The following is a 20055-nucleotide window of genomic DNA, read 5'->3' on the forward strand; positions in this document are numbered from 1 at the left end:
GGATTTGTTATGTTTTACAAGACATAAGGGCAGGAATTCAGAGGGAAAGGAGCCGTTTTGAGCTCTGCTACTAAAAACTGCTTTTTTTAACGTCATACGTCAAACGCGTCATATTACGTCACATGGGGGAGCAACTTTCTCGGACTCCTTCTCTGCCCACTCCGCGGTAGTAGTTTGTAGTTGGTTTGAGCGGTTGTGATTTAGTGAGCTGGTATTTTTTCGGTCATTTTACATTGCATTTCACCATTTTTAAATCATGGTGAGCTTGTGTTTGTGCAGGTTGCACAAACTCCAGCCTGTCAGGACATCGAGTCCACAGTTTCCCTAACAGGAGAAGGACCGGAGCTAGCTTTCGTTTCTGGGTGCGTTGTGCGAGGTGCATCCACCTCTCTGCAGCACATACTCTCCACAGCTGAAGCCTATCAAACAAAACATTTATCAGGAAACCGTATTACATCTCTCTCCCCCCCCCTTCGCTCCTCTCTCTCACCCCTCCGGTACACGGCACCGTAAGACGTAGTGTGGAGTTGCATTAGGTAACGCTGTGGTGGCTGTACTGCTCCAGCCGTCTCCCTTTGTGTTTGTTTGTTTCCCCCTGTCTGTGTTGTTTGTGTGGGCGGCTGTCGCTCCTGGCTCCCGGCTCAACCTCCACTCACCTGCTGCAATTAGCTGTGCACCCTCCCCGACTACACACCTGCTTTCCATTAAGCCATTTACAACGACATATCAACGGAGGCTCCACAACCTTTCTTCGCCAGATCGTCAAGTATATCAGTCGTATCTCGCGTCTCCCCTCCGCTACACAGCGCCGTAAGACGTAGTGTGGAGTTGCATTAGGTAACGCGAGATACGGCTGATACTTACGCGTTAGTTTCTGTTATGGATCAGTATCAACAGTCCTGCCAGTAACGTTACTACATTATCAATGCTACTTTAGTTATAGCCTGATATATCATAGCTAACTTCACAATGTTGTGATGTGACTGACTGTTACGGCTGCTGCCTTCCTGATCGTCTGAGTGTTTTCAGCTGTGTGTTCTATGTAAATGAGCTGTGCGGTTGCCCTCCCGGTATTGGCTCCCATCTCCTGGTCCGCCTCCTGAAGATTGCGATTGGAGCACGCCGGGCCCGACGCACTCCAATCGCAGCGCACAGCCGGCGCACACCTGCTGGAGATGACTACAAAGCTTGGGGACAATCCTCATTCTGGAGGCTCTGTATGTGGACAGATGCCTCTCGCTACTTGCTCTCTGTTCTGGGGTTAAACTTGTGTGGTTAGTTAGAGTGTAGAGTAGCTTAGTTAGTGTTTAGAATAGTTTAGGATTCGGTGACGGTTGCCTGTAATTTAGTTGTGGTGTTGTATAGATTCTCTGTGTTAGTTGTACCACTTTTAGAGTGAGGTTTTGTTCTGTTCTTTATTTAGTATAGTATTTATTTATTTTCCCTGTATGTCTTTAGACTCCCTTTTTAGAGTCCTCCTTTAGTTGGTTATTTGTCAACCTGTGCCCTTTTGGCTCCTTTTGTTTGTTTCAGGCTGTTTGCCTGCTATTTTGTTTACAGCTGTTTTAAATAAACACTTATAATTAATATCAATTCCATACTGGTGTGTGTTGCATTCCTCTTCCCCTAGTTGGGACGTAACACTGACGTTAGCTAACATTAACTGTAGCTAACGCCGGTCACTCACCAAGACAGCTGCTCTGTTCTCCACTGGTTCTCCACACACCAAAGCTCTATTCCTCTCCGATGGCCGTTATTTTTTCTAATCCTTGGCTGCTCCTGGTCTCTTAGACGCATAGCAGGCTCGTAATTATAAATCATATGCATTCGAATATATATATTTTCAACCTCTTCTGTGTCAAAACTAGTATTGTGATCCATGTTTATTCATACGTTAGACCGGCCGCTCTCCCCCATGTTACGTCTCACGTGGGGAGGCTTTTTTTTTTTTTTTTTTTTTAAATGCGGAAGTAAACATTTCTTACAAAAACGACGCCAGATGTCACTGTAGTGTATATTTTTTAGAAAATCTAGTGTATTCATCATTTTCCTACACATTTATTTACTGGTGTCTCTAACCTGCAAGTTGCTCTTTAAGTTGGAAAATAATTCAACTACTTAAACTAGTTTCAATCAAATATTTGTACACTAGATTAAAATGCTGCAGCTTTTGGAGGCTGTTAACAGAATAAAACAACCTATAGATGAAGAAAAAAATACATTTTCCTCTAGGTTTGAAAGCTATTGTTATATACAATGCTGACCACTAGAGGTCGACACAGTCAACAAATTATCGTCAGCACTTAAAGTCCATGTAATGTCCAAAATAAATGTTATTCTGTGTTAATAAATCGCTTCATCACTTTCCACTGTTTCATTTGACATATCAACATCAATGATTCTTTCCATAAATACCCCCCAAATAACATGAAATGTGTGCCACTTTCCCGTGTTATTCCGCTCCGGTAGCGAAAAGCTTGCCAGCCATTAACCCAGCTGTGTGACGTCACACGTGGCAAACACCAGCCTCGTCTGGATTGTTTGTTTTGTATCCTTCCGCTATTTTCGCTCAACATATGTGTAACCGGACCTCGCTAAACTTTTTTTATCTAACAATTCATGATGGGGAAGCGATGTGTAGTTGTGAGCTGTGAATGTTTCCTGATTGCTATAAACATTGATCATGGGTGCTGGAAGATTGTGCACAAAACTCGGGTCAGAATTAAGTTACTACAGGTGTTATGCCAGCTTGAGCTAAATGTCACCAGAGTACAGTGAACTTGCCTAGTGACTGAAATATATAAAAGTTGAAGTGAAATAAGTAAGGCCAAAAATGAATTACGTCTGAATATCTTTATTATTTTTACCACTTTTAATTATTTGTGGGCTCGCACATATACCAAAATAGACTAATGTACACTGCAATAAAGATAAAATGTTACAAGTGAAAAATTAACAAAAGAACCCTTTTTTATTTATCAAACAGTAAATTAATACAATCTTACAAATTTGTGATTTGGAAAATGTTGTTATATTTACATGTTTCTTTGGAAAAATAATATTGTAAATGATGTACTTTGTAAATTATTTACATCATGCGAAACCATTTTAACCAGTTCAGCTGCATGATTTATGTCAAATTACAGATTTGGCCATTGAAATCCCTGATAGCGGCCTCCCGGCTCAGGGTAAGTCTTCCGTATCTCGGTTACAGCACATGCAGCGGGACTCTGATTTTTGGGCCGAGTAGGCCTACACCCCAGCACCAACGTACAAACTGTCGATAAGCTGTATATCGATACTTCCTAATGAAAAAAAAGTATACAGATTATAAATATATTTGGAGAAAAATAAAATGTTATGTAGTAGCCTACTATTATGTAGCAATGGTTACAAATTGGCTTATAACATGATATTTGTATTTTACTTGTACAAAATAAATATGAGGTTATACATGACTGCTTGACAGAATCATAGACCTCTTATATATTTCCTCACATGTGTAGTTGTTTCTTTTCTCAAGCATACATTGAACTTGCATACGCAGAAAAAATAAAAGCCAAGCTGTTTTTGACTGCTTGAAAGAGTTTAATGGTATCTTTAAAAGTGTACCATATCTGTAGCGACTAAAAGTATTATATGAAAGCAAAGCTGCAATAGGCAGTTGGGTCAATCAATATTTACTTACTGGTGTAGTGGGCCATCAACTGCTCTGTGTTGTTGTTTGTATTGAAGATACGCTATTTTCAGTGTCCAAACACTGAGACAGCCTTCTCTAAAGCCTGGGTGGCTAATAATGCACCTTGGTTTCTCGTCGGTGTCTTCTATCTGGCAGAGTCCTGCACGGGTCTGATTTTCAAGACCCGCTCCCGCCCCGCACCCGTGACGTGCAGTACCGAACCCGCCCCGCTACCCGCACATATTGCCAATTAGTCCCGCAACCCGACCCGACCCGCCGGCACATGATCCGCAACCCGACCCGAACCCGCATATATATAAGCAGTGACAACGTGCAATTATTAACACACGCAGTTGCATATTTGGCTCAAAAAGCCTGGGATGTTGTTTATTTTCTCCATCTAGGATGACACCAAAAGCCTCCCAGACGTTGGATTTTGCTCTTGAGGAAGAGTTATTGAAAATGCTGTATTCTCCGCTATAGAGAGCTTCACCTCAGCCATTCAGAATGTGGTGCGCTCAGCAGCAGATAGATGCACTGCAGAGGTTATGATTATGCTCGGTACCGCGGAGGAGAGGTCTGAGGATTTAAACATTAAACTAAATTATTATTGTTTAAATATATTTATTATGCAACACCCGCAACCGGACCCGCATCATCTTTGTTTTACCCAGAAGTGAACCCGGAAAAAAGCGTTTGAAAAAATACCACCCGCAAATCACCTTTTTTGCGGGTCACCCGTCGGGTACCCGCGGATACCCGACCCGATGCAGGACTCTGCTATCTGGTCAGTAGGTTGCAAACTGTCTATTTGTTCCATCACCTGCCAGATCTCTCTGCAGCATACACATTCATCTGCAGTGGGCATGCTTTCACAGCATTGACATGTAGCCTACACCTGAATATTGTACATAACATTAAAAAACAAAACAATATCTGCCGGACGTGTGAGGAACAGATGACAAATTAAGATCGACATTTAGTGCAGGTCAAACTAAATAAAACAGAATTTACCATTCAGTATTGCCGACTCGAGTCTCGCCGGCTGCGGAATCCGCTTCTCTTTCACAAGTTTCTGCCTCGTTGTTCGATTGCTGGGCAGGAGGCTCGTACTTATAAGGCAAAATGCCTTGAAGTGAAAGGCTAGCTGGTTCACTCTCTACTTCTGTAACTGAATCCAGATAACCCACTGAATCTGAGCTTGAATGATCGCTGTCGCTGTCGCTGTCTGAAGTTATCGCGTTGCTTGCCATTTGGACTGATTTGATCAAATGGCAATGTTTGCCACGTGTGACGTCACCGCTCGTTCGGGAGTGATCGGGGGCGTACTCGGCAAATTTCGGAACCAACATCGGTTTTTAACGTATATGTCATTTAATTATGACGAAACTTTAAAAAAAATTATTTATTTTTATTCTGGTGATATCTAAACTACATGTTAAAAAACACCTGTGTTAGATGCATTACATGGCCTTTAAGAAAGTTGAGTGTGTAATGAAGCTGCAGGAATGAGCGCACTCACCAAGGGGAAGGCAGCGTGCTCCCTGGTGTAGGGTCTGTCCCAGTTGGAGGACGAGATGCAGGCCAGAGAGTGAGGGGCCATCTGCAAACACAGAGAGCTTTCTGTCAGCTGATGGAAGGACTCTTTCACCTCAAACTAAAGAGACAAATGAAGGCTACCACAGTGTACCTTGAGCGGGTTGATGCGGGAGTCCATCCTTCCCTCCTCGATGTCTGCGATCTCCTGTCGGATACCGAGCAGCGCGTCACAGTACCGGTCCATCTCAGCCTTGTCCTCTGACTCCGTGGGCTCGATCATTAGGGTCCCAGACACCGGCCAGGACATGGTGGGCGCATGGAAACCTGAACGAAATAAAACCACATTCATGAAAATTCTCATGTACAATTCAAAAGGTTGCTAAACATGTATCTCAGTATTATAAAGTATAATTTAACTGTGCCTGTGGCTATGTATGTTTATGTACAATTATGTTTTGGTTCGGCCTTATGATGGCTAAAATTGGATGACCATTTTAGTTTTCACTTCATATAGCATTGTAAATTGCTATGAAATGATGAGCTGTTTTATGTATGTTTGACAGTGTGTGTGAGGAACCCAAGAAGAATAGCCAATGCTCATGCTAGTGCTAATGGGGATCCTAATAAAGAACCAGCTTCTCTTGGTTTTAATAAATCAAAGAAAGTGTATGATCCTGTTTATTCAAAGTCAAGAAAAAAGTGCTTCTACATAATTACATTTTAATTAAGGACTGTATATAATTCAGCCTACCATAATCTTGCAGCCTCTTGGCCACGTCAACGGCTTCAATATTGGCCGTCTTCTTGAATGGCCTCACATCTAGAATGAACTCGTGGGCTACAAAACCTGTTCAAACCCGAGAAGGAACATTTTAAAGTGACATAAGATTTGTTTTTCTTTGAAAATGTATTTGCAGTGATTAGGTGAACATGCTTCTCCCAGTAGTACCTTTGCTGCCTCTGAAGAGGATCTTATAGTGTTCTTCCAGCCTCTTGGCCATGTAGTTGGCATTGAGGATGGCCACCTCTGAAGCATGAACCAGTCCTTTGGATCCCATCATCTAAACACAGAACGCAGGAGTGCTGTTAGTGTTTGTTCACATGAAGAGTTTGATTTAAAAAATATAATATTTGGTTAAAAAGAACACAATGGTGCTCTAGGAGGGTTTACTTTGGTTGGTTATTGGCTAATGGTTACACAAGCCAAAACAATCGTTATAACATCATAAAGTGGCCAAAATCTGATCAGCTCATTTTAAGACAGGTTTTTATATAAATGGATCAGGACAAAAAGAGAGGTCTTTGTTCCTGAAACTTTCAGAATCTCTTTACACAGAGGGGACACATGTTTATATAAAAGACTATTAAATATTAAACTATTTACATATAAATAACTGTGCGTTTGGTTTAAGCTTTTGCCAAACGAGGTCAGATGATGCTGCTAAGCCTGTCGCCTCGAGGAAAATATCTCCAGCTTTCCAATTTGTTCTTGCATCCAAATATTTCTCCGCCCCCCTCTGTCAGTGTTCTTTAGCTTCATTTTTTGTATACTTCATGTCTCGTGTCCTTCTTGCTTGCTGTGATCAAACTTTGTGAAACATTTTGAGTTGTTTTGTCAAGATGGCATCTCTGGTTTCATGAGCTGACCTTGATGTAGGCCCAGGAGATGGGCAGGATGGCGCTGGAGCCCCAGGGCGCGGCGCTGATGGTGCCCAGCGAGCTCTCGTTGTTCGTTGAGTACATGGGAACCACCGGGTGGCTCGGGAGGAAGGGGGCGAGGTGGGACTTTCTGATAGAGAGGAGATGCATTTCATTAGAACAGACTGTGACAAATAAAATGTGATCAAAGCCTCTCATTGCTTTCACAGAATAAAACATGCAGGTTTGGGCACAAACACTGAACTGGTAGACAGTACATTTAGCACCCTAGAATAAATGTAAGAACATTATTATACACGCAAATCAATGTATTATTTTCCACTTTATCCAGTAAATCTGGATTATAATCTAAATTCAGACTCACACTCCAATTGGCCCCATGCCAGGTCCTCCTCCACCATGAGGGATGCAGAAGGTCTTGTGGAGGTTAAGATGAGACACGTCAGAGCCATAGTCTCCAGGACGACACAGGCCCACCTGGGAAACAGAGCGTGGAAGGAAGATTAACTGTGTGCAATATGGCCAAGAAATTCTTCCATAATGGTTACAGTTTCCACTTTCAAGTCAAATGACTGAATAGAAGAAAAACACAAATGCTACTTTTACTACCAACCTTTGGCTAATTGTAAGTAGACATTTAGACTGATAATGAGGATGGTGGATATGTAAAAAAATGTCTTAACTCAACTTTATTGACCGATACTATAGTATGCACCTTAAATCCTATCTCTTATGGAAACATTAGTTGACAACAGATAATAATATAATAACTATTTAAACTAATTTAGGGCTTACGTTTAACTTTTTTTATCCTACCCGAAATGTATTTTTGATTATGTTGATCATAATTCACTAAGCACAAAGAAGGTCTAATAAAAACGTTATCTTGCTATCTTAGATTTATCCTCATTTGATCTGAAAAAAAAGACCAGTAAGAGTAAGTAAGTGTGCATTATACAATTCAAAGGGGGCAGGTCTGCATGTCTGTCAGTGATTGGTTGAGGTGATATTAGCTTGAAAACCATAATCTGCATATTATAGAGTCCAAAGGTTATCTATTTACAGCATGATAACAGATTCTATTCTATTAGCCTTTAGTTTTCACTAGTAATAGTTCACTTTCTACGAAATGTAGACTCCAAAGAACAAACTAAAATATATTTTCATATTTCCTCTCTCACCTGGGCGTTCATGTTGGCACCATCCAGATACACCTGGCCTCCGTTATTGTGAATAAGATCACATACGTCGCTGATCTTCTCCTCAAACACACCAAAGGTGGAAGGGTAGGTGATCATCATGGCGGCCAGATTCGCCTTGTGTTTATCCACCTGGAAGAGAGGACAGGGGAAACATCGTTGGTACTTATATTATAGTGTTGACCCGTATCAATATCTCCTGGTGGTTTATTATTTTTGCTTTAATTCAAACAGCCATGGTGATGTATAAACTATTTTTGCTATCCACAGAGTGAGTGAGCACTCCAATGCAGGATTGCAAAACCATAACTTGACTAGTTAGTGTGACAGTTGACCCATATTGAGTTACAAAAAAAAAGTATTCATATACCTACCTGTGAAAAGGTATTTCACCAATTTAGCATTACACTATTAATGCAAAGTTGGGCGACTCATAAACATCACTTTTATTTTCTGTCATAGACATTTACAAACGGTGCCTCGCAAACTTGTCTTAGACTTTCTTTAATTAAAAGCCTCAACATGTTTTGATGAGATGTCACCAATGCAAACAGTCGGCTCTCACCAGAGCTGTGAGGTGTGCCATGTCGATGTTTCCGTCTCTGTCCACCTCCACCACCTGGACCTTCATGCCAGCCATCTGAGCGCTCGCTGGGTTGGTGCCGTGGGCGGACTTGGGGATCAGACACACCTGGACGTGGAAAAAAAAAAATTCATTTAGCAAGACATAAAGTTGGGACACATTTGCAGCCTGAATGCGTATGCGTTTATCAGTGTATGTAAACATTGATTTTTGATAAGTGATATTCAGGCTATGATTGCAGGATGACTCTTCAATATCAACTAGCAGCAGATAACATCATTCTTATATTAAGATTACAAGAGAGGAACAGTATTATAATGTATCTCATTCAGCGTGAATCAGATTAAGCCAAAGTATTTACAGGAAATAAATACATATTTTGTTGTAATACTGTAAAATGAATATTAAAATGATAATTTCTTTGTACAAAAAGAGCAGGACTATTCATGGTTAAGGCTGTGTGGGAAATGTTGCAACGCTTGATTAGCCAACACCCACCACTGACACTTATGTGTAAACTGACAGAAGGTCAGTAATTGATTTGTATCCCTTATTATGGCGACACTTCTGGAAACTGGGGCACTTAGACCTTTGGGTTTGATAACATTGACAAATGAGTGACTGGGAACACAAGGCCGAGCATGTCACCCCAGTGTGTCGCAGTTCCCAAAGTCTTAAAACCTCCAAATATGGCATCTTGAGAGCAACTAGCCAGTGGGATCACAGCGTTTTCTGCCCCTTTGTTTGCTCAAACGGTTGTTACTTTGGACCTTGACAAGGGATCAGGCCACTATCTAAGATGTACCATACTCACGAGGGAGCAGTTAAAAAACAAAGACCAATTTACAGTGAAGAAAATATACTTCAGTCAGCCGGTCTTTAATCTGAGGAGTGTGTCTTATCTCTCCCTGTCCTCCAGATCCTGCCAATCAGAAAGTCTGGATACTGGAGGAATTTCTGAATACTTTAAACATGTTAATCTGTGGTGTCAAAGGGACATGTCGTAACATGGGAACAATACCACTGTCGGGGACTTTGATAGGGCTTACAACCTGTGGCTCATGTACTTTTGCTCTTTATCAACCTCAGTCAGCATGATCAAAGGAACCACTGGTGATAAATCAATCTGAGGTATCAGCGCTCTAACTACGGTCATAATGAAGGATCATTAATGTAAGAATAGCAATGACATAATTGCTTTATTGCTTTAGAAGTACTTAAATCTTCTGCTTTTTAGTGTTATTTGGAATAAAAAGTTTGCATGCAAATCGAGGCTTAAAGGTAGGGTAGGTAAGAATGGAGAAACCAGCTCGAGTGCACTAGAATTTGAAAGTATGCAGCCGAAAAATAATGCCCCTTCCTTCAGACTTTCTTACAGAGCCCCTCCTCCAACACACACGAACGTGCACATGACCAATGAGGGCACGAGAGATAAGTTTGTGCACAGATGGAAGGCTGACAGGCAGGTAGGCCATCCAGTTATTTTAGCCGGGCCGGCTAAAATGATTGGTCGTGCTTTTTACAGCGCTACGGCTTCCACAGATGACATTTTTTTATGTATTTATTGTCAAAGCATTTAATGTATTCATTGCTATCGGGATGTAAGAGCATTCCATGGAATATAACAAAAAGTGTTTCTGAAGTGAATTACCTAGCCCACCTTTAATAGAATATTCCTGTCCCTTCGAGTTTAATGATCAGACTGATATCACTAATTTATTTGCATTAACATAAACTAAGATAACCGGCTGCTTGCTTTAGTTTGCTCAAGCTTTGAAAGACCTTTACCTTTAATTTACCTACATTTGCAAGCATATACCTAACTACTTATTTGTCTTTTTTCTTAACTAGTATAACTAATGTGTCATTTTCTTATTTTGTATTATTGCAAGCCTTTGTTTTGCTGTAACAATGTACATTTCCCCACTGTCCGACTAATAATAATAATTTCTAGGTAGATAGATATTTTGTAAATTGCTGCGGGATGCTGAATATGGCTTTGCTTGTAATGTTAATGTGTATCAATTCCTTGGAGTGCAGATCATCTGGATATTGAAGCTTAATTAAATCAATCAATTTTGTTATAAGGTAGCAGAATTATATAAAAGCCTCCAGTGCTAATATATCCTAATTAACCTACGCACAACACTTATTTATTCTGACAGTTTTATAGTATGAGTGCAGTCCACTCAGGCAGCACACTTACACTTCTTGAACGCTCCCCCTTTGAGTTCAGGTAGGCTTTTATGGCAGCCAGGCCAGCATATTCTCCCTGAGCCCCACTGGAAGACAAGGAAACACACCATGGATATGTACTACACACCTTCACATACACGCACAGTTCAAAGAGCAGTCTACAGACATTACCAAAAGGGGAGAAACAGATGGGATGCAAAGCTGTTTGATAATTCTGCAGGCCAATGTAGCATGGTGTGTCATTCATAAACCCTCTTCTGCTGATAAAGTGCTGATAGCATTTGACTACTGGATACTGACTAAAGTCTGAAACCAGCTCCCAAGTCTTAGATACAGAGGTTAACTCAAGGTTTCTCTATTCCAATAAGATCTCATTTTCACTTTCCTGCCCTCAGGGAGACTTTCGGTAAATGTTATATCACTCTTTGTCAAGTAATGGATGTAGAAATATTTGAAAAATTGCGACTATTGTGTAAATTATGCATTCAAATACTATAACCCATAGTTATAAGTCCCAAGACTTGTTACAATACAAAATACAGTCTGATAGAGTAATTCTCATCACTTCAGGAGTTATATTTTAATGGAAGGGTAAAATGTACACTTTTAACAGGAAATGACTTAAATGTGTTAAAGGGATAAGTGTGGTTCACTATATCCATGGTGGGTGTATTATCTTAAGTAGATGATGCACAGCACAGCCCCCATTAAAAGAACCAGACAAGAGTATGGGCACGGTAGCAAAGCAAAGTACTTATTTTAGCCACCTTAAGAGAACCCTAAACCGACGGGGAACTAAGGCTGGTATAATCAATGTATGCTCTCACCAAGGCAACCAACTTTTGCATGATTTTCATGATTCTTAACCAAGCGTTTATACACCAAAGTCCCACAATAAAAACAAAACAACAAATACTGTGTCATCTGTTGTAAACATGTGCCTTGCCAATGGAGTCTGGTGGCTTAAAAGCGAGCACATGGATTATAACAGCGTCAGTTCCCCGTAGGAAAGGGCTGTCCAAAGGAAAGGTTGATCAGTGAAAACATTCTTAATCGAGCCAATTAAACCGATACTGATTTATTAAGTGGCAATAATACATTTTACTGCTGCCCCTTTCCATCCGACCAACATCTACTGTAGATCATACACTGAAGTGGGGTTTTATTAGGTACTTGACTATTAAAGTCAAAATATCTGAACCATCCCTTTAAATTATGTAGCTTAAAAGGTTTCTTGAGAACTGCCCGTTCACTTTTGTAAGCTACAAGCAGAGACACTAATAGACATCAGGGACTAATGCTTGATGAGTTGGTGTTGTTGATACTTGTATTTGCATAGTTGTGCTGCAAATGTTTGGTCATACATACCTGTTTGGCTGGAAGGAGATGTTGTCGTATCCTGTCACCTCACAGAGGTCCCTCTCCAGCTGTTTGAAGAGCTTCTGATAGCCTTCAGCCTGATCCAGAGGCACGAAGGGGTGGAGGTTGGCAAACTCCCTCCAGGTGATGGGCTAAAGAAGAGAGGACAGCAGTGAGCGGGGGGCAAGCCCTTCCTAAAACAACTTTATGATAAGCCTAAAGGAGGAAGGCCATGAGAAATGACTTTGGGAAACACCAAATAGGGTGACCATGGGATCAGACTTTCCTGACAAACTACCTCATGTTAGTTTTTAAGATATCTACGTGACATTATGTGACTTCTAAAACTCACCATGAGCTCTGAAGAGCTGTTGAGCTTCATGGTGCAGGACCCCTGAAGAATAAAAACAACATTAAACACCACATCACTTTATAACATACATGTATGTAAAACTGAATATTTTGTCTGACATCAGGCGGTACTAACCAGTGGGATCATACTGTGCACCAGGGAGATGTCCTTGTTCTCCAAACGCTTCATGTATCTCACAATGTTGGTCTCAGAGTGATAACTGTGGACAAGATTAAACAGAAGGAGAATTAACTGAGAACATTTTACTTCCAACAGTTGGTATGTCACTTAATACTTGCAAAATTGACAGAAGTAACCTGCAAGGAAAGTGCATTAATAGGAAGTTTGACTAGCTTTATTCAAGAATGTTAGTCATTATGTCAATGACTTAAAACATTAGGAACTGTTACCAGTCTGTATTTATTGCACTAATAAAGATAGTATGCCCACTTTAAGCAGCCCAGAGAGATGCCCTTGTTGCCACAAAAGCTTGTATTGCTAAAAACCCATTTCTACTACAGATTGAATTTGCTTAAAAACACACATGTTTTCTTCAAATATTCAATTATCTTGAAGGATTTGGCATAAAGACTTAGACCGGCTGCATGTTTATTACAGGCAGTAGGGGCTTATTACATGACTTTTGTTTGAAAATGTAAATGTTTTTACTATAACATATACTTGTTTTAGTATGCAACAAGTACAGGAGGTTGTCATTAATGCGATAAGTATGAAAAGAGCTCTATATTTCTGTCTGTTATCTAATGTGGTGATTTGGTGTAGAGTGCAGCTGTGTTCGAAGCAGACAATCAAATAGAAATGATGATTATGAGCCCAGCAGGTCATAAAGACATAAATGCAGTTTGTTATCATTGACATAGTGTTATATTATGTGCTATGGGGTTTCAATTTAACCGAGAATACCAACCTGTTAAAGACCTGGTGCGTCAGATACTTGCTCGTTCTCTTGAAAGGACTTCCCAAGATCCCCTTCACCCGCTCACCCATCTTCTCAGCAATCAGCTCCTGAAAGATTGAAGCAGGTGGTTTTAAATGTTAAAGCTATAAACAGCAATCCCTATTCAACCTCAAGCAAGAACTCATTGAACTGTAGGCAGAACTATTAAAGATAAAAATAAGTGGATAACATACAGCTGAAGATTCACAGCCAAAGACCCAGAGCAAGTCGTCCAAGTCCCTCTCAGTCACCGTCTCATCCAGAGAGACACCCACCTGTTAAAGAGAAACATTTTAACAGCATGCTTACATTTAAATCAACCACTGCCTAAAGTCTTATGATATATTTTAAATAGATTAGGTCATTGTGGGAAAGTGGATTATAAACATTGAGTTTTACCAACTTTTCACAAAAAATAAATGTTTTCTATGTTGTTAAAGAGGTTCCTGGTTTTGCCAGCTGTTTTTTTCTTTTTGTGTATGAGCTTGTTGCAGGTATGGATGTTGTTGTTGATTTTTTTCTCTTTTGGTTGTATCATCACTTTTTGGGGGAGGTTTCATGTAGTTGTATTAATTTGTGGCGCTGCACTTCGGTGCTACAGCTACTGCAAAACATTGTTTATAAATACTATCCAAAAAAGATGTCCACCCAGTAAAAAACAGTGCACACGGTTTCAAGGTTGTTCTCACCACTCCATCAGTGAAGACTCTCAGGTTTATCTCCCTCTGCGCAGCTCTCTCAAAGACGTCTTTGGCTGCAACACTGCAGGTAATCTTTAGAGTGTCGAAGAACATTTCGCTGTGCAGCCGGTGTCCCGCTCTCTTCAGACCTGAAACAAAGGGTGAGGGTAAACAGTTACACATGTGCATTTTTTGGATGCATAAATACCAGGATAAATGTGTGTTTATCCATTATTTATATGTTCCTTATTATTGGTCTATCATTGTATAATGTATCCACCAAGTGTCTGATCTGTGAAAATGATGCACCTCGCCACAAATTAATAACTTACAGTTACAAGGATGGCACTATACTTTCGGTATGAAATTATCCTGGTGCTTCATCAATAAAAGCTTGATTTGAATCACAACAAATATATAATGTACCTTCAGCTAGGATCAAAGCAGCGTTGTGTGTCCTCTCAGCAATGTGTTTGAGTCCCTGAGGACCGTGATACACTGCGAACATCGCAGCCATGTTGGCCAGCAGAGCCTAAAGTCACAGGTTAACGACAGGGATGAAAATGTTATTTCAAAGAAAAAAGCACAAAGTTTCAAATAAAACAAAACCCACAGTATCCTATAATGTCTGTTCCAAAACACTTATTACTCACCTTTTTTTAATCTTTATGTTCAATAATAAGAGCAAGTCCAAATGTGAGTGTGGTCCTACCTGTGCAGTGCAGATGTTGCTGGTTGCTTTGTCTCTGCGAATGTGCTGCTCTCTGGTCTGCAAAGCAAGCCGGTACACCTCTTTACCAGCCGCATCCCTGTCAATTAAATAGGTTTTTTCCGAAAGTAAGATATTAAGGTTCCTCCTCAAGTTTTATTGTCTGGACAATAATCGTCTCACTATAAAATGTGTCTTTTGATGGAAGAGTGTCTTTCCTCACCTAGTGACTCCAACCATTCTGCCGGGCATCATCCGGATCAGGCTGTCTTTAACAGCGAAGAAGGCAGCGTGGGGGCCCCCGTAGCAGAGAGGAACTCCAAACCTCTGGGAGCTTCCAAGTGCAATATCAACACCAAACTCCCCGGGGGGGCGCAGGACGCAGAGGGCCAACAGATCTGTGGCACAGCATGCCAGAGCCTGCACAGGGAGAGGACCAGGTTACAACAGAGTCAATTCATATAGTTTCTACTCGCATATACACAGAAAATAGCACTTTTTGTGAAGGAATGGTCACACCAAATCTTTCTTAGTGGTATCAACACATCCCACTTTTCTATAAAAGTTGCAGAAAAATCCAGTTCTTTGGTGTAAAAAACACTACAGTGTCTTCAGATAAAACGTTAGGCAGTGCTGCTGACAAAATGGAATCTAGGAAGTGCAATGTCGTGCATTGCATTACTTCCTTTTTACAGCGACACAGAAAGTTTCTTCGAGTGTATGCTTCTCTTGGAATAAAAATAATCACCAACTTGCTGAGTAGCTTGAAATCAGATCCATAATATTTAAAAAAATGTTTGTGGCAAAAGCACTCTTACCCCTCCCTTGTGCGCCCTGTCCACTAGTTCTGTGAAGTCTTCCACCCTGCCATCAGTGTCTGGATACTGGAAGAGCACACCGCTAATATCTTTCGCACTGAAGTCCATTTCATGGGGCAGCTTCAGGACGGTTTTCACCCCGATGTAACTGAAAGATGAAAGTGAAAACTTAGAGGGGTGCTCAGAAATATGCATATACATAGTGGTAGAACAGGGGGCAGCTAAAAAGAGAAAGCTATCTGGAGTAGCCTTTCTGTTTTCATACAAGAATAAATTAATGTTTCCCGTTTACCCAAATCGATTTATTTAAGTAGTGCTCATACATTTTGTTCATGTGTAATACGTACTTGGCTCTGGTCTGCACCACTGCAATGGTCTGTGGATGGCAGCGTGGGTCAATGTAGAAGGTTCTTCTTTTGTTCTGTCTGTTAATATTAAACACAATTTACTCGTCAGATATATACATGTTTATTCATAAAAAATGCATGCATTAGCTGAGCTTCTTGGCAAATAGTTGGTGTTCAGCTTGTTTATACCTGTGGCACAGCTGCATTGCCTCAGCTGCAGCCGTTCCCTCGTCCAACAGGGATGCGTTGGCAACGGGCATGCCTGTGATGTCACAGATCATGGTCTGGTAGTTGAGGAGCGACTCCAGGCGACCTTGAGCAACTTCCGGTTGGTAGGGTGTGTACTGAGTCACCCTGAGGACAAGAGAGGCACAATAAAAACAACAAAGTGAGTCTGGGCACGAAGACAAATGCAGAAAGTTGGTGGTATTCAAGCATCCGAAACGGGAAGATTTTGGAAAAACCTTGAGCAAGGATGGCTGATTTGGATTTGTGCAAAAGAAAATTGTGTTAAGCAGAAAAAAAAATCACATTAGAGATCATGTGATTCACCATGCTTCCTATTATGACACATTACTCTGCAGCACTCCAATTAGGCTTTAAATGAGTAACCAAACCTTAGGAATACACATGAATAGTTGTCACTAAGTGGAAACAAGCTCCCTGGCCTTTCAAATAGCCATAGTGTTCTGCTAGGAGAGCGTCGAAGATGTTCACTCACCAGCCTGAATTCTCAAGGAGATTCCTCTGGATGGGCGGCGGTACAGAGCAGCTGTAGTAGCCCATGCCGATGTAGGACCTCCATACTTTGTTCTGTGAAGCGATCTTCTGTAGAGTGTCCAGAATCTCATTCTCACCTGTAAAAAATGCAATTTGTCATTTGAATACACTATTTGGCTTTTCATCTCTGATTTATTGGGCAACATAGGTCAATTTAATTTAAAAAGTGTATTTCCTACTGCTCATTAGATAGCATTACGGTACTTGGGACCCAGGCGCATTTCGTCAAATCCACCATATTAAACAAAACCAAACATTCCTTTGTGATTCCTCTTTCTATCTAATATATTATAGGTTTCTAGACATAAAGATGTCAACCTCCAACTAAATATATAGTTTCAATATATCACCAGAAAAGAAACCTAACAATAAAAACATACGAAGAGATAACAATGTGCCTTCAAGACATTTTTATCGAGTACACCCATGGTTTTTCTTTCCCAGTGGCAAGTTATTTATCTTCATTCCCCGGTGCTGTGAGGAAGCTCGGCAAATGCACAACCAGCCTGAGATTCCTCTGGCCTTCCTGGCTGCTTAGCAACTCCAAGGAATGGACAATACCGCCGTCTGAACCGAGAGCCCTAACTACTCCCGTTTTAGGAGGAAAGAAAGACACCTTTGAGTATTTGCTGGTGGTGAGAGGGACTGTAGCCATTATACAAGTCAATATTTACAGCTTCTTCCTAACAATATTGCGCAATCCAAAATAATGATTAACCATTATCTACAGGTTCATGGGGAGTGTGGATTTTGTGTTTGTGACTTTCAGTATAGAGGACTGCTTTCCAATGATCCCAGAGTTCTACAGGGCAGCAAAAAAGCCTGCACATCCAGGAGGACTATTGTTGGGGAGAGAATCCCTCGCTGGCTTTGCAAACTGAAGCCCTCCAAAGCTGAACAAGCAGAAAACCAGTTCTGCCTCCACTTTGTTCCTTCAGTAGGACTTGTTGTATTATGAAAGTATTATGTATGAGGTGATATAGAGAGTAGGTGAGGATTTTTAACTTCTGTACTTTCACAACAACAGTTTCTAAATGTGTACTTTTGGTGTAAAGCTGACAAATGATGTCTATTGTCAAATCAATGTGGCAAGTGTATGGATGCAGTCCTGCAAGTGAGTAATGTCAGCATTTATTTGTTGTGGACTATCACACAAAAGGTTACATTAGATAGAATATGTAAAAAGGCAATTTTACATAGCCGGAAAAATGAATAGGCTATGTACAATTGATCAACTGAAACATCTATCTAAAAAATGTGTTTTACAATTAATAATGTAAAGTTGCTTAAAATTGTGTTTGTTTCAAATAAACCGTGATTATAAAGCAAATACATTTAGTTCGGTATAATAAGGGCAGAGTGTGTCTTCCATATTAGTAGTAGTCTCATGTAAACCAATATAAATGGAACAACATTCATTACATAGCACATCAACTTGTTTGTTTTGAATGTGATATATCATGAGAAATACTGAGAGGTTGATTTCATCCGTAGGCCTACAGACAATCTCTAAATTATTTTCTATTGCACAACACACAATGACAGCGCCAGTTCAGCAAATTAACATAAACCTCCCTCAAAGGAGGAATATATCCCGTTTTGGAAATGCATAATAGGCACGTAGTCCTTCATAATGTATTCAGCTTCCACAAAGGCTCTCAACTACCAGAAGCTAATTTGATATGCTACTAGAGCTAATTTACTTTTCATTAAAAATCACTGCTTAACATCTTCAAACGTCCCCTGTGATAGAACCGCCTCGTTCTCAGTTTCTAGCTTGTGTTCTTAAAAAGGGGAAATAACGAAACTCGGTTTACTGGGAAAAGACTGTGTATCCAGTTTGTATTGCATACGAGAAAAATAAATTAAAAAAAACCACATCCAGGCGAATCCTTATGCAAAAGTCACCTTATTTGGAACCCCCTCGGCTGTGATGTAATGTGAACGCTATAACCAGATTGAACTGGACTTGGGACCGGAGCTTCAAGGCTAAAGTTTACACTCCAGTTGCCATCCTATGAGCATCGGCTTCCCAACAGGAGATTGGTGCCGCTCGCCGAGTTTCGCAAAAACAACTCCAAATATGTTCAAAGGAAGACTTAACAGGGACGAGCGCTCCACGGCACACAATAAGTGCAGCCTACATTCCTGCCACTCACTTGGCTTCACCAAACTGCCCGTTTTATGTGGAAAAACCTCCCCATGCAAAACAGATGTAGACACACTGTTTTTACATGCATTTAGATGATATGAAGCATTTTAAATCGGGTTTGGCACAAATGTGTCGAGGTTTAACCAGCAGCCTTTCACCGTTATGATGACAGAGATACATAATACATTCAAATGAAGGTAAACTTACAGATTGGATCATCCATTTTCATAGTCCGCTTGATTCGGATGGAAGATGGAACTGTGTTTTCGATCAGCTGGGTGATCGACTGCGAGAAAAACATGATATAATCAATAAAAACGCGCAAAACATGGCTATGAAAACAGAAGTATATCAATACAATGCACAAAGAAAATGCTTTAGCATTAGAATGTTGTTTTAATGAAAATGAAATCATGTTTTTGTGCAAGCTTTCGGGATGAATGTGTAGCCCAAATCTTACCTCGAGTCCCAGAGCATCCAGCATTTCTCTCTTCTCCCTCTCACCTGGACCAATATGCCTCTCTGCAAAGTCATCATGCCTGGGTAAGAGTCTCTCGATCTGCCTGGAGGAGACGGCCGCAGAGGTCCTCAGACCCCGGGCTGCTGTCGGGAGGCATGCCCTGCTGTTTGGGACCCTGCACCGAAGTTTCCAAACCACGCGGCTCTTGTCACTCAGATGCCTGCACGGTGCGCTGGGATTCACCGACTTGGCTAAGAAGATCCCCCAAGACTTGGCGCAGCTCTGCATCTTTAAATCACTTCGCAAGGCAAGTGTGCAGAAACTGGTCGAGCCTTTTCTTTCCCCCTATTGAGACGGATGCAAAGCCTGCAGGAGACACTGCCAACTCCCAGTTCAAACTGGAGAGTTTATACCACTGCACAGTTACACAAGAGCGGACCAATCAGAGCGCAGACGCTGCGTGACGCAGTGACGAGCCCCGGTTAAACAGCTGCTAAACTTTCTCACGTGCCCACTGAGCAAGAGAGGAGAAAGTTGTATGACTCCACCAGATATTTCAGGAGAAAGTTGCAATTTCAAAGTCCA

The 20055-nt window shown here is 41.0% G+C and overlaps 1 protein-coding gene across 1 annotated transcript in view; it reads right to left on the reverse strand.

Moving 5' to 3' along the window:
• The window catches only part of gldc (glycine dehydrogenase (decarboxylating)), a 21286-nt gene extending 1407 nt beyond the window's left edge, over positions 1-19879 (reverse strand). The window contains exons 1-24 of the mRNA XM_079688898.1: positions 19471-19879; positions 19218-19296; positions 16800-16935; positions 16268-16432; positions 16079-16156; positions 15732-15879; positions 15137-15333; positions 14917-15013; positions 14631-14736; positions 14214-14353; positions 13719-13799; positions 13495-13592; positions 12702-12786; positions 12567-12608; positions 12224-12366; positions 10866-10941; positions 8642-8767; positions 8059-8208; positions 7242-7354; positions 6866-7007; positions 6168-6279; positions 5970-6065; positions 5370-5542; positions 5202-5282 (exon numbers count right to left, since the gene is read on the reverse strand). Of these exons, the coding sequence (XP_079545024.1) occupies positions 5202-5282; positions 5370-5542; positions 5970-6065; positions 6168-6279; positions 6866-7007; positions 7242-7354; positions 8059-8208; positions 8642-8767; positions 10866-10941; positions 12224-12366; positions 12567-12608; positions 12702-12786; positions 13495-13592; positions 13719-13799; positions 14214-14353; positions 14631-14736; positions 14917-15013; positions 15137-15333; positions 15732-15879; positions 16079-16156; positions 16268-16432; positions 16800-16935; positions 19218-19296; positions 19471-19758 (2952 nt within the window). The 5' untranslated portion in view covers positions 19759-19879. The remainder of the gene's footprint in view (positions 1-5201; positions 5283-5369; positions 5543-5969; positions 6066-6167; positions 6280-6865; positions 7008-7241; positions 7355-8058; positions 8209-8641; positions 8768-10865; positions 10942-12223; positions 12367-12566; positions 12609-12701; positions 12787-13494; positions 13593-13718; positions 13800-14213; positions 14354-14630; positions 14737-14916; positions 15014-15136; positions 15334-15731; positions 15880-16078; positions 16157-16267; positions 16433-16799; positions 16936-19217; positions 19297-19470) is intronic.
• Positions 19880-20055: the final 176 nt, after the last annotated feature.

Source organism: Notothenia rossii (assembly GCF_949606895.1).
Source record: "Notothenia rossii genome assembly, chromosome: 6".
NCBI lineage: Eukaryota > Metazoa > Chordata > Actinopteri > Perciformes > Nototheniidae > Notothenia > Notothenia rossii.